We start from the raw sequence: 17,146 nt of genomic DNA on the forward strand, positions 1-17,146 counted from the left end.
GACGCCACAGCACTCTAGCCAGGGCAACAAAGCCAGACTCTGTCTCAAAAAAAAAAAAAAAAAAAAAAAAGTTATCCCTGAACCAGCATTCTGATCACACAAAACTAAATAATGTATGAAGTGTTTTAAGGAAGGCAAGTAGACAACTAAAAATATACTTCTTCCATATTTCTGAGTTCCTTATCTCACACCTGAGACTCCGATAGTTTGTCTCTCCTTGCAAGCTATTGTTAGAAAATGGGCTTAGTTTCTACATGTTTTTCTTCTAACTTAAGAGCCTTTATGTTGATGAGATCTGCTCCTAGAATGTAATGTTTATCACTCTCTGGCCACAAAATATTAATTCATGTTTATAAAGCATTAGTCACTTTAAAAATAAATTTTGCTTCATTTTATAACCTTTTAAGGAGAGAAGAGATAAAGGCAGGAAGAACAGAAATGAAACTGGTCTATAAAATGAGCCTTTACGAAAACATTTTTAAATTGTACTAGGAGAAAAAGAAATGATTAAATCAAATTTTAAGAGATTGTGGGTCTAATACTCTTACCTATGCAGTTGGATATACTCTCGGGGTCTGTTGAGCAGGTGAAGGAATCTGTCAACAATCTTGTTTTTTCCTACACCCTGTAATTACACAGACAAACAAAAAGAGGCTTTTGTCTGGAGGTAAGTTTAAGCCAAACCAGAAGAAGAAGTTTTCTATTTCTCAAAGTTGTACTATTTTAGTTTATTGTTCATGAAAACCAAACTGACAAACATATACAGTATATCTCCCATGACATAAAGGTTTTTGAAAAAATTTACCTCTAAACATACTACTTCTAAGCTATTCTTATTTAAAAGGAAATCCATAAATTAGCAGCCTACATCTTGATTTTTTTTGTTCTATAATTTTACACTGAAATCTAGGCATTATAGCTGAAGATTATTTCAGATTTGAAGAATGCCATCAAATATGATCAAGTAAGTATAAAACAATGATTTTTCTAATCATTTCTTCAGAGGTACCGTTTTTAGTATGGGAAGATAAATATAATACTGCACTTTTTCTGCTGTAATAAAACACTCATTTCTTCTCCTTTTAAGCCACTTTCCAGTCCTTTAAAACCCTGGAAACCTAAAATTATAACCCAGGTATATTAATAAAATTCAAGTATGTGTGCTTTTCCTAGAAATACCCTCATTTCCTTACCACTTACTGATGCTGAGAGTTGCTACCCTTGTGTAGAAGACAGACTGTTAAAAATGGAATCCACCCCCAAGCTATTTCCCTATGTTAAAGATTTCACGGCCGGGCGCAGTGGCTCACGCCTGTAATCCTCGCTCTCTGGGAGGCCGAGGCGGGCGGATTGTTTGAGCTCAGGAGTTCGAAACCAGCCTGAGCAAGAGCGAGACCCCGTCTCTACTAAAAATAGAAAGAAATTAATTGGACAACTAAAAATATATAGAAAAAATTAGCCGGGCATGGTGGCGCATGCCTGTAGTCCCAGCTACTCGGGAGGCTGAGGCAGAAGGATCGCGTGAGCCCAGGAGTTTGAGGTTGCTGTGAGCTAGGCTGACGCCACGGCACTCACTCTAGCCTGGGCAGAAAGAGTGAGACTTTGTCTCAAAAAAAAAAAGATTTCACTTAGAGGTGGAATATAATTAATGGGGTGTAAATCTTTTAACAAGTAGAAGAGTAGGAGTGGTTAAAAAGCTGAGTTCTATATCACATGTGATAGCAAAAATAACTGTTTATTGATGGCTTATACAAGTTGAGCACCCCTAATCCGAAAATCGGAAACCCCAAATGCTCCCAATTCTGAATCTTTCTGAGTGCTGAAATGATGCTCACATGGAAACACTCAGATTAGGGATGCTCAACCGGTATGTATATCCAAATATTGCAAAATCTGAAAATATCTGAAATTCAAAACACTTCTGGTCCCAAGCATTTTGGATAAGGGATACTCAACCTGTATTGTGACAGGCTCTATGCTAAGTACATTCACGTGTTATTTCACTTAATCATCACAACAGTCCCATGAGGTAGGTTACTGTGATTATTCTAACCTCACGAATCAATAAACCAAAGCTCAGAGAAGTTAAGCAATGTGTACACAATCACACAGCTAATCATAGTGGAACGAGGACTCAAATTCAGGTCTGTGTGATTTTGATGCTCACACTGTTAGCCCCTACATTATATATTTCTTTCAGTTTGAAATTGATTTTGGTAAACTGGGGGCCTTAAATTATCTCTTTCTCCACTTCTAGGATTCATCCTAAAGAAATAATTAGGCAGATTAGGGCAATGCATAGAGCACAGCAGCAATAGCAGAAGCCCAGTAAAGAAGCAGACATTATTATTGATATTTTTACTACATGCTCAAGTATCTCATAAAGAAAAGCATTCTATAAGCACCAAAGATAAAAATTAAAATCAAGTGAATGTCTATTTATTGAGTGCCATGGAAGGCAGGGACTATATCCATTTTGTTTATCACTATATTCTGCAGAGCCCAGCACAGTGCCTGACACAAAGAATGCATTCAATCAATATTTGTCAAACGAATGAATGAATACAGGGAGTTTAGGAAGTACTGGAAAAGGGGTGCAACTTTTGGTAAAATACAAACAGTGTCCACGTTAATAAAGATGCTGAATAATGGAATCTGTGATGCATTATGAACTTATAAAAGTTGGGCAAGTTTTACAAATGATCCAACTTATTTCACCTAGAAGATTCTGATTCAAGGTTGTTAGATCTCAATATCAAATTGACAAATTCACTAAAGTAAGAACAATGGATCATTTCATCCATTAGGAATCTTTTCAATATCCCACTGGATTTCACCCAAAATAGTTTTAAGCCTCACACTGAAGCACAAATAAGGAAAATTACATTTTTGCATTTGTACGTAAATTAAACAAGTACATGAGCTTTAAATGGCATGCTGCAATAAACATAAAATTTTAAATAGATAAATTGAGATGAGTTAAAATATCTGTATTAATAGTTTAGTTCTGTTAAATTCAGTGATCCTAGAGAAAAGCAAACATAATAAATGCATTATAATGTTGGCAATATGAAGGATTTCCTGAAAGAAATAAGTCATGAAAAGCTATTATCAGGGAGCTGCTCCCCTCGTCCACCTCCACAGTTATTGAATCAGCCATGCCTTTTTCAAATTCTTCCTGAGTAGTATGCTGTTTAGGAGTGATGGGCTGTTTACAAGTCCCATAAATGTAGAATGAGATGTGGAGTCCTGGCAGCCACTAAGGAGCTCTTTTACTGTGTCTCTTTAAATGTTCGAGTCTCGGCCGGCGCGGTGGCTCACGCCTGTAATCCTAGCACTCTGGGAGGCCGAGGCGGGCGGATTGTTTGAGCTCAGGAGTTCGAGACCAGCCTGAGCAAGAGCGAGACCCCGTCTCTACTAAAAATAGAAAGAAATTAATTGGACAACTAAAAATATATAGAAAAAATTAGCCGGGCATGGTGGCGCATGCCTGTAGTCCCAGCTACTCGGGAGGCTGAGGCAGAAGGATCGCGTGAGCCCAGGAGTTTGAGGTTGCTGTGAGCTAAGCTGATGCCACGGCACTCTAGCCAGGGCAACAGAGACAGACTCTGTCTCAAAAAAAAAATTAAATGTTCGAGTCTCCAGAGAGCCAACCTCAGCTGTCTTCTTGCTCCATATACTCTCTCTGGGAAATCTCACCCACTCCCATGACCTCAGCGATCAGATACGGCTCTCACTTCTTTCTTAAGCTCTATTTGATATCCCCATCTCTAATTGTCAAATGAAATTCTGTACCAGCTGTTCATACTGAACTCATTATGCTTCCACCCAAACCTACTCTTCTTTCTTTTTAACCCCAATAACAGTATTGCCAAGTACCCAGCTGCTCAGTGAAAGAATCTTAGAATATTTTTGACTCTTCCATTTTTTTCCCCTGACATCATTCAAAATGTGACTAGGATCTTTGCAGTTCCTACCTGCAAAACTTTCAGTTTTTTTCCTTTCCTGCCATTGCTTGGTTTTCCTTCCTTCCCTTCTTTCTCTTCCTTCGTTTACTCCCTTCCTCCTCCCACTTCCTTGTCTAATTCATCAACTATTTGAATACCTAAAGTTACCGCACTGTACTAGCTGAACTGGATACAATGGTAAATAAAAGCCTACGGTCCCTGGCCACAGTCACAGATTAGAGTTTAGTGTGGAACACAGACAATTAAGCAAATATTAATATAACAGATACAGCATTATCATATGGGGCTCCAAGATACTTGAAGATTTAACCTAAGGGCTCAGAAAGGCCCATCCCAGAGTTATGTTTAAATTGAGATGTCAAGGAATTAAAGAGGTACGGGGAAAGAAGAGAAGGGGGAGCGTTCCAGGTAGACAGAACAGTATGTGTCAAGACTTGTGGGTAACAGTAAGCTGGAGAGCTGGACAGGTCTGTGAGATGTCACAGGCTAGAGAGGAGTGAGGAAGGGAATGATAAGGAACGAGGCTAGAAAGGAAGATGGGGTCTAGCTCTGACAAAGCCTTGGAAGCCATGTAAAAGAGTTTGGACTGCTTCCTAAGAGCACCAAAAAAGCCACTGAAGCAATGGAGCAATAGGATCAGATTTCCAGTTTTGGAAAATCACTGTGATCTGGCAGAGAGTAAAACAGAAAGCAAAGGAAAGCAGTTTGGAAACTCCTTCAAAATTTTCAAGCGGCAGGTGATGACAGCCTAAACTAAGGGGTAGAGAGAAATGGATGGATTTAAGAGATGTTTAGGAAAAAGGACTAATAGGACTCGGTGATGGACTGGAGATGGGGATGGGTAGAAGAAGTCAAAGTTTTGTCTTGAGCAACAGGGTGGTAGACTGAAGGAGAAAAAGGGAGGAGAAGTGGATTTGCTGGGTGGGGAAGGGAAGTCTAGTTACAAAAAGACAGTTTAATTTTGGGTATGTTTACTTTGAAGTGCCTGCTTCCCATATCTGCTGCTTCCTCTCGAATTCACTGTCTCAGCTCAAGGGCAGCTCATCCTCCTCTCCAGACTCCTGGAAAGGGTTCAAGTTTGTTTCCCACCTCTGGATCCATAACAGGACAATCCACAATTTGTTTAGTTATTTTTCTAAAACAGAGATCTCATTAGGTCGCTTCCTACTTCATTTTAAGAAGCTCTGATAATTCCTTCGAGGAAATGCTGAAAGCAAAATCTAGGAAAGAATTTCTGTAAATATCCTGAGTAAAATGAAACAGTTATTGTGACTTGTTCCTTCTAATCAGAGTTTTTGCCTAGAACAGAAAATCCTCAGGATTATTTTAATTGAATAAATACATAAATAGTATCTTATTTTTCCACTGTAAAGGTTATACATACTCATTTTTCTCACTGGGAAATTGAGAAAACAAAACATCACCCAATGTGCACCTGCTAAAAAAAAATCTGTTAACATTTTCATTTTGTTCCTGGGCATATTTGTCTTTACTTAGTAGTGATTATTCTGTATAAAGGATAATTTGTATCCTTTAATAAAAATTAATATGAAATGATACATTTTTACATCATTATTAACTCTTTTTGAGGGTAATAGTGAGTGAAAATTTAAAAAGGAGGAAGCAGCCAGTGGAATCAGAGATCCTAAAAAATATAAATTATCTCATGAGAATGAGGCTTACTTTTATCATTACTGTTCTGTCTCATTGTGGTCTTCATGACAATGGACTGGAAAGAAGTAATGAAGGGATAAGGTAGAAAAGGAAGGTCAAGAGAGCCTGAGTGCAGCCATTTTGACCGATACAAACCCTAACCACCCTGGACAAGGAAGTCGCCAGCAAGTTACTGACCCAGGCCCATCAGAGGATGGATGAATTACTAAGCTGGATGCCTTACAAACTGTGCTTACCCTTCTGTGACAGCAGTTTATGATTAACCTTTATGGCCTGACTATGAGACAGTGTTGGTCACATATGGGTTTTCTGAACATTTAAAAACGTTATCATTACCCCATAAGGTAACTCCTGCTTGGGAGAGGACCCCTACTCTGTCTGTGGAGTAGGATCTGTTGTCTAGCTCTGTCTCAATAAAGCTTTCCTGTAGCTAGTTGGCTCGTGCTCAATTTCTTTCTCATGCAAGGCTAAGAATCCACTTGGCAAGTTAAGGGGCCTTTCCTCCCTTCATTGTGACACCCCCTGCATCAGAAGGAACCTCACAGAGTCAGAAGGCCTTTTAACTCCAGGGTTAGAAGAAGTAGAGACTTAAACTCCACAGGCAGGAATCAAACTGAGGATGAGAATTAAATATGTTTCCAGTTTCTGTAAGAGAAATGTTCAGGGACCATGATTGTAAGAACTTTGAAGGATTCTGGGACTCTTATAACTTCCCCAGATTTATTATTTTAGTTACTCTGTTTCTTGAGGGAGATTAGCAGTAAAATCCTTTACAGAAAAGGAGCTTCTGGGGTTTTCTTCCTGGACAATAAAAAATATAGAACTTAGGAAACTCTATCCATGTTTCATGGGGAGACAAGGGGTTGGGGGGCGGAGAAAGAAATGGAATAGGAGAAAAGGACGAAAAAGGAATGGAAAACAGGCAAAAAGTAAATTAGCCTGGGAATGGGATTTGGGCTAAATATTGGTACTTTAATGTTGAAGGATCAGTAACAGGCCTTAAAGGATCGCAGGAACAGCAGATAAACTTGTGAGCTTGCTATGTCAGCCCTCTGCAAGTCTCCCTCAAACAAGTTCCTAGCAGCCACTGTCTCCAGAATAATGACCTTCCCACCTCCACATCTGCGGGGAACGTGGCCAATGTTCCCCGCAAAAAACCGGGTCCCTTTGGTAGAGTTGCAAGGGATAAGAAAATAATAGAGAAAAATGGAAAATGGAAGAAATAAAAGAATACACTGAGACAAAGATATAGTTTTATAAGTTTATAAAGATTATAGGCAAAGCGGGAGCTCAGGGGGCTTAGACCTCTCCATGGGTCTCAAAAGCCCCGAATGAGGTCTTACATGGTAACTTACAGGGAATAGTGAATAATTGCCAGGGGTAACAGATTGACATAACAGCAGGTAGTTCCTCTCAGGTTAACAGATTTTCAAAAGGCTTTTACAGAAGGCTTCTACAGACTCTTTAACTAATTCTATCTACATGAGCAAACAGTTACAAATCTTTCAAAAGTTAACTTCTAAATTCTAAGGTAAGTTTATCATTTAACAGAGGGGTTAAACAGAGATATGTTGGCTCCATGTTTATTAGGTTATTGTGAATGGAGACAGGTAGTCTAGAGTGGTTTAAACAAGAGCTTTGCTTTCAGCCATTCGGGAAGCTGTCTGTTCCAGGGGGGCACTCCACTGTCAGCTCTCAGCCTGTAGTTTTTAACAGATTCACTTGTGCTTTACAAAGCAAATCCAAACCTTTAGGTCTGAGAAATGCGGCGCCTTGTGGGATACAGCCGCTACTGTCTTTCAGAGACGCCCTTCCGGGTGTAACAGCATTTGAAATGCAAACCAACACATTCACATATTCCTTCAGGGCAAAGCTCTGCAAAACTCCTAAGACAAATCCTGTCCCCAAACACGTTTAATACTAATTCATGGAGCAACACACATCCTTGCTCTTGGGGTTTCTTCTGACTACAATAGCCCATCCTTTCCCATTTATCTGTCATCTTCAGCTCCCTGCCCCAGACTTCTGATGAAATGTTCTCATACACTTTGTCTGCCTGCTCCATGTTTTTCTCTCCTTTGGGTTCCTGAACCACTCTCATCACAGTATACTTCAGTCATGTGCCAGGTGCCTTGGCCAGTAGACACTCCTTGAGGCTAGATCATCCCCTTATTCAGGTCTCTATCACCAATGACTCGCAGATGACCTGCAGATAATAACTATTAAAATTTCAGGAAAGGAGAGGAAAAGAAGAAAAGGAAGTTATGTGAATCACTCTTGCTAAAGGAGGTAGAAACCTCTTCCAAGAACCTTCTGCTCCCTTTGTCCAAGGAGGAGGAAATTACCATTTATGGAGCCCTCTGGCACATGCATAAATGTTCTTACAGTGCATAATCACTTGAATCCTCAGGCCAGCCCTGTGAGTGGGAGGTAATGTATCTGTTTTGGAGTGAGGCAAACTTAAGTTCTAAGAATTTAAGAACCTCGCATACAATGGGATTTTGAAGATAAATCCATTCTGACTCAACAGATTGGGCTGCATTTTCTGTTTCACCATGTTGCAAAACAGAATGTCAGGAGGTAGCCTCCCTGAACTGATTTGCATGAAAGTTTATGTCTTGATGTCAAGGAGACAAAGATCAGTCAGTCCAAGGTTATAAAGTTGCCTAGAACATATGTCTAGGAACTCCCTGCATGGTATCTAAGGTTCCGGAGGGAGAAGAGTGAGAAAGCCAATCCAGATCTTCTCTTCTGCAGTAACTGTTTTGTTATTTTTATTTATTTATTTCTTCTGAGACAGTGTCTCACTCTGTTGTCCAAGCTAGAGGACACTGGTATGATTATAGCTCACTGTAGTTCTTCTGCAGTAATTTTTAAAATGGACTCCAAGTGAATGCCAGTTCCAACATTCAGCTTTCTCACATGCTCTCTGGAACATCTTTACTTTGGGTCTTTCTTCCAGTTCCTCTTAATTCTGTAATAATTTTCATAAAGTTGGTTCAGTCTATGTAATATTTAGAGATGTTCTTTGCATACTGTCCTAATTTCCTTGTTAGAAAAGTGATATGAATGTCATTAATAAATACCAACTAGTCAAAAATAACAAAATAAAGGAAACTAATATTACAGTAAATCAGGAGAAATAAATTCTAACTGCATTTTTATTTTACTTAAAAATTTCCATCAAATGTTAAACCTTCTAATTCTTTGCTTAAAATGCCTGAAAATACACTATACTAGGAATTAAGAGACTTGGACCATAATCCTTGGTTTTTTTTTTTTTTTTTTTTTTGACAGAGTCTGGCTCTGTTGCCCGGGCTAGAGTGCCGTGGTGTCAGCCTAGCTCACAGCAACCTCAAACTCCTGGGCTCAAGCGATCCTCCTGCCTCAGCCTCCCGAGTAGCTGGGACTACAGGCATGCGCCATCATGCCCGGCTAATTTTTTCTCTATATACATATTTTTAGTTGTCCAGATCATTTCTTTCTATTTTTTAGTAGAGACGGGGTCTTGCTCTTGTTCAGGCTGGTCTCGAACTCCTGACCTTGAGTGATCCACCCGCCTCTTCCCAGAGTGTTAGGATTACAGGCGTGAGCCACCGCGCCCGGCCCATAATCCTTGTTTACTCCCTCTCAGATGGCAATTTCTGCCCCTATCTGAGCCAAATAGATTTGCTCATTTTTATAGAGAGGGCCTAGACAAGCTCATCTCTAAACTCTATCTTATAAAAGTATTCTTTAATCCTGTAACAAAATAAGGGATTGCTGCTATAAGATTACTGAAAATTTCTTATTTCCCAAATTCTCTCAATGAATACATATTACTTGTGTAATGAGAAAAACTATTTTTAAAATTGAATAGCAAATAATCCTAAACATTCGTACAAATGAGTTCCATATAACAGAGCCAACAGATAGTACCCAGAAACTCAGATGAGAAAACGTACATTTCAATTACACTACTTGTTTGCATAGCTCTAAAACACACTAACTTATAAAGCTTCCTGTCAAAGTCATATCCTCCTTTACACACAGGAATAATAAAATCTACATCCCTGTAATTTCCCTTTTGAAATACTGTGTTGCTATAAATGGCAAAGATATACTTTTGGGTAGTGTGGTCAGCCATTAGGTACAACCAAAGTAGTCATGACAAATATTGCAGGAGGAAAAAATCAATGTGTCTGCAAGAACAAAGTACAGATTCAAAATAAATGTCAGAAGAATACTCACAAAGAAATACTGGATAGACAGGAAAAATTGGCAGAGAGAATGTGACAGAATTGCACAGAATTTGTAGGTTGTAATTCATGCAACTTCACTAACCAGGGGGTTTGAGAAGGGACAAGAAATAATTTAAAATAAAGATGAGAGTCACTGTATTTGATGAAACAAGTATTTCATAGCCTTGGGACCTGTAGGCCACTGGAGATACTAGGAGCACAGCACATTTAGTTATCAAATTCCCTGCTGCTGCTACCAGATGGGGACACAGGCAAGAAAATTACTGGACAAACTGTTCAGTACCTCTACAGATATTAGACAATTATGCTGTCATAGCAACATGGTATATTTCTCATGGTGTTCTGGTAGCAATCTTCCAGGGCTTAGTTCAAATTATTAATTAGTAAAATTCACACATTCTTTAATTTTGGCAATAAAATATTCACAGTATCTCAATATTAAATAATTCAACAAACATTTACTAAATCTCTACCAGGAGAAAAATGAAATCCATAATCACAATAAGCTTATAATTAACAGATGGAATGAGATGCAAAGAATTATATAGTAACAATGTTCATAGAGTCCTACTTAGTTGGCATTAAATATATATTTATTGATTTTTCACAGTGTATAAAAGAGTAAAAAAAATCAAATGCTATGAAAAGTCTGAAAAGAATAGTTATTTCTAGGCTGGAAAAAATGGATATGGTTTAATTTCATTGTGTGAATTAATCAAGAAATTAAATTTGCTTAATGAAGTTTATTCTAAAAAATATTTCTTCAATGGAAGTTCATCAGTAGTGGTATAATTCTGAATAAAATGTTTATATTCGTGAAAACAGGTCAATATCTCTTGGGATAAAGATAATAAGAGAGTATATCTTTCCTCTTTCAAAGAGATTTGGTAGGCATATCAACTAAATTCAGTGATTAGACTTTGGATAATGCTTGGAACAAATCAAATGTAAAATAACATTTTTGAGACAATTGAGAAAAACTGAAAATAAAAAGGGTATCAGATTATATTAAGGGATTATTATTAATTTGTTAGGTGTAATAATAAAATTGTGGTTATATTAGAGAAAAATGCTGAGATACCCATAAGAAAAATGACATACAAAAGAATAATGTATTAAAAAATGACATAAAAAATGTTAGGGGAATAGGTAAAACATGAATGTATAAAATGCTGTTAATTGTTGAAGTTGGGTGATGGGGACAGGGAGTATATTACATATTCTACTTTTTCTAGAATATATAAAGTTTTCCATAATAGAAAAATTTTAAATATCCTTTAGTCTGTATGTAAGGCATAGTCTCTAGCCTATTATAAACAATCAACAGAAGTTAGTTATTTTATGATTGTTATTGTTATTATTACTATTAATAGTATAGGAATTCATGTGGTATACTGAAAAAAGCATGAGCTTTGGAGATTAAGCTCCTAATTCTTCCATTAACTAGTATGTGATCTTGAACAAATATTTTAACCTTTTTGAATGGATTTGCTTATTTGTAAAAGGTGGCAAATAAATTTCTCCTCAAAGGGTTGTTACAGAAGTAAATGAGATGATATAAAGTGCATTGGAAATTATAAAAAAACATACAAATATTACCATTTTTAATCCTTGCTCATAAGAAACTTAAAACCAATTATAGATGCAATCAAATACAGATCACAACAATTTCAAAAGATAACTGAATCAACATAATGAGATTCCTTGGCAAACGTGGTACCCTGCAGAGTTGTGCTTTGCTAAGAAGTGGTGTGAAGGTTGTGTGCTTTCTTTCTCTGTGCTCGCCTGAGTCCTGATGATCTACGAGAGGTCTTTTTTCAAGAATGTGTGCTTTTCAAGTTATAGTAACTCAGGTTCTTATTCAAAAGCTTTGAAAATGACCTGCTTCATTGATAATGAAGAAAATACTATAAAACTTCAGAAGAAAACAAGATGATTTCCATCTGGGAGAGACTAACAAAGGCTTCATAGAGGAAAAGACATCTGAGTTTTTGAAAATCGGCAGGATCTTCACAGGCAAAGATGAAGGGAAGAGGCACTATACAAAGGAAACAAGAAAAAAGGCTGTGGAGGGGAAGGGGATGTTGAACTCAGGAAGGGTAAGAAACTATACTTTGAAAGAACTAGAACTATAAAAGGAGTTTGGAGCCAGATATTGGGTGGTTTTGAGTATTGTCCTACCACGGGGATTTTATATGGGAAGCAAGGTAGAGCCATTTTCATCTTTTAGCAGAAAAATAAGATCACGAGATTCTTTCTAAGATTTACCTCACTGCTGATAGATCAGAAACTGCCGTGGAATTGAAACGAGTACCTAAAGAATTAGAAATGTAAAAACATGAAGAACATGAAAGTCAAGGATAGAGAAGGCATCCTGTATGAAAACCAGCTAGAGTGCTGGCTATTTATTTGATAAGGAATACATAATGCATTAGAATTGTGGTAAGGGCAAAAAATATAGACTGGAACATGGGAAAGCTTAAATAGAAAAATTTTACCAGATTGTTATTATTTGGTAAAATGACACAAAAGGCTGGCTTTAAAAAAAAAGTTGACCAACTCCTAGCAAATGATTTTACTGGACTATATTCATATAGAAATGATTATAAATTATTAATTGTGCCTCATTAAATATAAATTAACTTTTCATGATTTGCCTTGAATTTTTTTGTAATATCAGAAACCAAGATATTATGATAAGTAAGTGATATAATTTTCATTTCTAAAAAGAAAACAATGCATATTTTAAAAATAATTCTTATGTAAAGGCATTTGAGCATTTTAGAACACCACTTTGCTAAAATATTTTTCCCCTTAAACATCTGATAAAATGCAATAGTCTCTCAAAACTCATATATTCTTACACAAAAACAGAGATTTATTCTTAAGGCCTTTTTTAAACAAAAAGAAATGAGGTCCTATAGGCTGACTCTATAATGCCAAATTTTCACAATAAATATTTCGTATATCAAATGGAATATGACTCAACAAGTCAAAAGCAAAACAGATAGGGGAGGTGGGGAAGGCAGGAAACTTATTTTTAAGCTACAGCTGGGATAGAAAAAGCATCACTAGCTAGAAAATAAATAGGCATCTCTCTTTTTGTTAAATAGAAAGTCATGCTATGATTAAAAACAAACAAACAAAAAAGACCAGCATGAAACTCCTAATTGCATGAAAGGTACATATAATGTTATAATTACAGTAGGTTGAAAATAATGCATGTTACAGCATACTAAAGTGGTTCTGCAATATGCAGCACTGTATCTTACTTAAGTGACCATCAAACGTGTGTAATTTGAGGGCAGTCTATCCCATTTGGCTGAAAGGCAGTAATTCTGCTTCACTTACTGGAAAGACTATGTGCTGTGCCATAAAATCCCACACAGAAAATAGAAAGGATCAAAAAAATTAATTTTATTATAAATAAGACACAGGCTACTTTATTTTGCTATAACAAATGGTGTTTATGGGACTGTTTTTAGCCTCCCAACAGATGTGAAATCGTGTCTAATGTCATAGATTATTAGGAGAGATAATATTATCTGCAAGGAAAAGGTGAGATGGTCTTAATAAAGATGATATACCTTGAGATACCTCAAAATCAACACCTATTTTTCATTTCCTCATTGTCAAAGTTGCCACTGGTAGCACAACGATCTTCTGAGATATCTCTAGAAACAACTTAAAGTTTTGAAGAGTTTCTTTCGTGGACTTCAGCCAGTTTCTAGATGGCAAACAGGTTATGTGGACTGTATCTATCTACAGGCAGTTGTATTGAAAGCTTTCATTACATTTTATTGTATAATTATACCAATCCACTATTGTCTTCTCTGTCAATATTTAATCCCTAAAGCTTCACTTCCAATTGACTTTTTATTTTTGAGTAGTTATCACTTAATGTTTTAGAAAGAGAGAAAGGAAGGAGCCTGATCAATTGCTACAAATGGTAGTTCACTTTGCATTCGTGTGAAAACATCAGTGACACTACCCTAGGAGAGCTGCGAGTCCATAGTCCTCCACCTACCACCTGCCCTTTCACTCGTCTGTCTTTTCTTTTTTTGTCTTGTTTCACAAGATGGAAGGAAATAAGGGTGAAGGTGAGAAGGTGCATTAAATATTGACAGGCATGAAATACCATTATCAATGAAGCAGGTCATTTTCAAAGCTTTTGAATAAGAACCTGAGTTACTATAACTTGAAAAGCACACATTCTTGAAAAAAGACCTCTCGTAGATCATCAGGACTCAGGCGAGCACAGAGAAAGAAAGCACACAACCTTCACACCACTTCTTAGCAAAGCACAGCTCTGCAGGGTACCACGTTTGCCAAGGAATACTACAGGTGGCTTTGTACCCACCTCATACCTCCCCCAAATGGAAGCAGCCAAGAGTCTAACCACAGCATCTTGCTCAGATCTTAACACAGACATTAAATTTATGCAAACATGTTTGCAAAAAATTGAAGTTAGCCAAAATATCCAAAAAGTTCTATTTAGAATTTAACCAACCACCTTGGTCTGATTTTCACTCCTTGGCCTGGTAAATGCAATCATGTGCAAAGTTATGTACCATTTAATTAGCTAAATACTAATCAGCACTTAATTATAATTAGAAATTTAAAAATAATTAGCATTTCATTATTCTGTCTTAGTGATAATGCTGCCAGTCTCTGATCGTATCATGTGGCACCAGATCTAGTTGAATGGGCTACTTAACTATTTACTCTCGAGCGGACAGTCCCTAGATTCTACCTAATTTATTTGTTTCGTTCGCTAAAGAATTGCAAGCTCACAGAAGAAACTCAGTCAATTTGTCTTAGCATCCCCTGAAAATAATCCAACTCAGCCTGAATTTTAAATTCAAATTATTTCTAAAGCGTTTTGGCTACTCATTAGGAATTTATTTTAGATAGTCCTCTAAAATCCAGTGATTCATTCAGCAAATATTTGTTGGATGTCTACCGCACGCAAGGCATCAGAGAGAATGCAAAAATAATGAAGATTTTTCTCAAGGAGCTCTCTCTTTCATAGAGATGGCGGGCAGACCAATAAGTCTAACAAAAGTCCATAAGAAATCTATAAATGACCACCTATCACAGTTCAGAGAGTGGCGTCAAATCTTCAAGCTGTAGTATTCAGGAATACTTTATTAAAGAAGCATATTATGGAATATCACATCTAGAGGGATCCTAGAAAATACTCATTCCAATTTTATGATTTTACAGATAAGAAAAAAGGAAAGGAAAGAAAAGAAAAAGCCCTTCTAGGAGGAACAGCAATTTACTCAAAATCACAGAGAAAGTTAAAAAACCTGGACAAGAATGTAGGTCTTCGGATTCCCAGCTTACTTCCTCTCCATATACCACACTGCCACTGCGAAACTGAAGGGATTCAGATAGGCAAAGAATAAGGGAAAGAAGAGTTCAAGTGTGCTGGCAAAGGTGACAGGCTGGGATATAACACTGGTAAGAAGGTATGTTTGGGAAACCAAGAGTTTAATTTACCTGAGGACAAGAGTTTGGGGGGAGGAATGAGACTGAAAGAACAGTGGGCCATCACATGACAGTCTAAGATAGTTACCAACTTTTTCACTAGATGATTTAATGAACACAGGTAGCAGAATTTACTTACAAAATCTAAGCGTTCCTTCAACGTTGGTACTATGATATGACACTGATGGTCTTAGAGGTTTATAATGAAAAAACAGAAAACTCTTCTGATATGAAAAAAGCCAGCTAAACGTAGCAGATTACACTGAATACAATCTTCCTTTGTCAACACTTCTTTCTCCAAAGTGGAGGCTGGCAGAATAGGGGTTGAACTGCCGACCACAGATAAAGTTTGAGAAAGGACTGACAGAAGTCTGTACAATCCAATGACCCCCACCTTGCTGCTCCTGAGGATCTTCAACTTGCAGGATCTACCCAGATGGCTCCCGAACCAGCTCGAGACAGGCTTGCAAATCAGTGGGGTCGCTCATCTGCATCAGATGCGACCAAGTACCTATAGAGCTGTAGCTGCTTTTCCCTCCACCCAACTCACCCCATTGTCTAGCCCTTGGGTCCCTTCTTTGGGACTGGAAACAGATGGGAGGTAGCATATTAGATTTCACAACACTAACGTTTATATAGCACTATAGAATAATTTCAAAACACTTTCACAGCCTCTTCTTCATTTATCATAAAGCATAAGCAAGTTTTTGTTTCACATCACCCCTCACTCTGCATAGCTCTCCCTTATCCTCCAGACGTCAGAATACGCTCCCTGTCTCTCTGGGTACTGGCTAGGCTCTAGGTCAACTTTTAACCTAGAAGAGCTTCCTGAAACCCTGAGTCTATTACCTGCCGAATTGTAAGTACTACCTTTGCCAAGAAAATCCCACTGCATTCCACCCACCAAACTCGTAGGGCATCAGTACCATCTGAAGTACTTCAAAACCACTGGTATATCATATCTTGACTTCTACGAACCTTCCTTTTGAAAGCCTGCTCCTCTAAAATTTATTCCTCAAGCCTAAGCTCTATATATTCTTGATCTATTCTCTTTGCCGTGCTGGTCTATTGCGGCTGAGATGCCAACAACCTCTGTGTCTAAGGCCATTCAAGTGATGGCAGAAGTTCTGAAAAGGACACAATGAGTGTGCCAGAGTTTAACTTATAAAAAGCTCATGAAGCACTATGGGCTATATAAGACTTAAATGTCCACAGAGTAATGACTTTTTCAAAGTGAGATGAGAACTTGACATCCTGGGTTTCATTTTCAAAGACCAAATACTGACTGTTAACTAATCTTCATCCTCCTACTCTGGTATATAGTCTCATCAGGAAAAATGATTTCTCAGAAAGAAAAGTAGGTAAGACTTTTCAAATAGTGGGAAAAAGGGGCCATGAAAAATTTATTGTTCTACTTTTAATCCTTGTTTAGAAAAAATGAAACAAGAGAATACTAAAGTACTTTTTAAACTATACAGTGATCTACAGATTTTATTTTTAGCTGGCAGAACTGAGTACTGTGTGAAGTACTTTCCATGTGTTATCTCATATCATCCTTACATTGGCCCAAAAGAGCACTCACTATTTTCATTCCCAGATTAGACATCAGGAAACTGAGTCTTAGCAGGATAAGCAATTTGCACAAAGACACACAGCCATATGTAGAAGAGTTCAACCTCTAGTCAGCTAACTTCCAAGCCTATGCACAAAACTAGTAAACCACTCAACTGGCCCATTAAAAAAAAATCAACAGTTTAAAATAAGATTGAA

General features: G+C 37.4%; 1 protein-coding gene across 1 annotated transcript in view; it reads right to left on the reverse strand.

Annotated features, from left to right (window-relative positions):
* The window catches only part of VWA8 (von Willebrand factor A domain containing 8), a 425,342-nt gene that overhangs the window by 209,276 nt on the left and 198,920 nt on the right, over nucleotides 1–17,146 (reverse strand). The window contains exon 19 of the mRNA XM_012648214.1: nucleotides 548–625. Within this exon, the coding sequence (XP_012503668.1) occupies nucleotides 548–625 (78 nt within the window). The remainder of the gene's footprint in view (nucleotides 1–547; nucleotides 626–17,146) is intronic.

This window comes from Propithecus coquereli, unplaced genomic scaffold, assembly GCF_000956105.1.
Source record: "Propithecus coquereli isolate 6110/MARCELLA unplaced genomic scaffold, Pcoq_1.0 Scaffold11, whole genome shotgun sequence".
Lineage (NCBI taxonomy): Eukaryota > Metazoa > Chordata > Mammalia > Primates > Indriidae > Propithecus > Propithecus coquereli.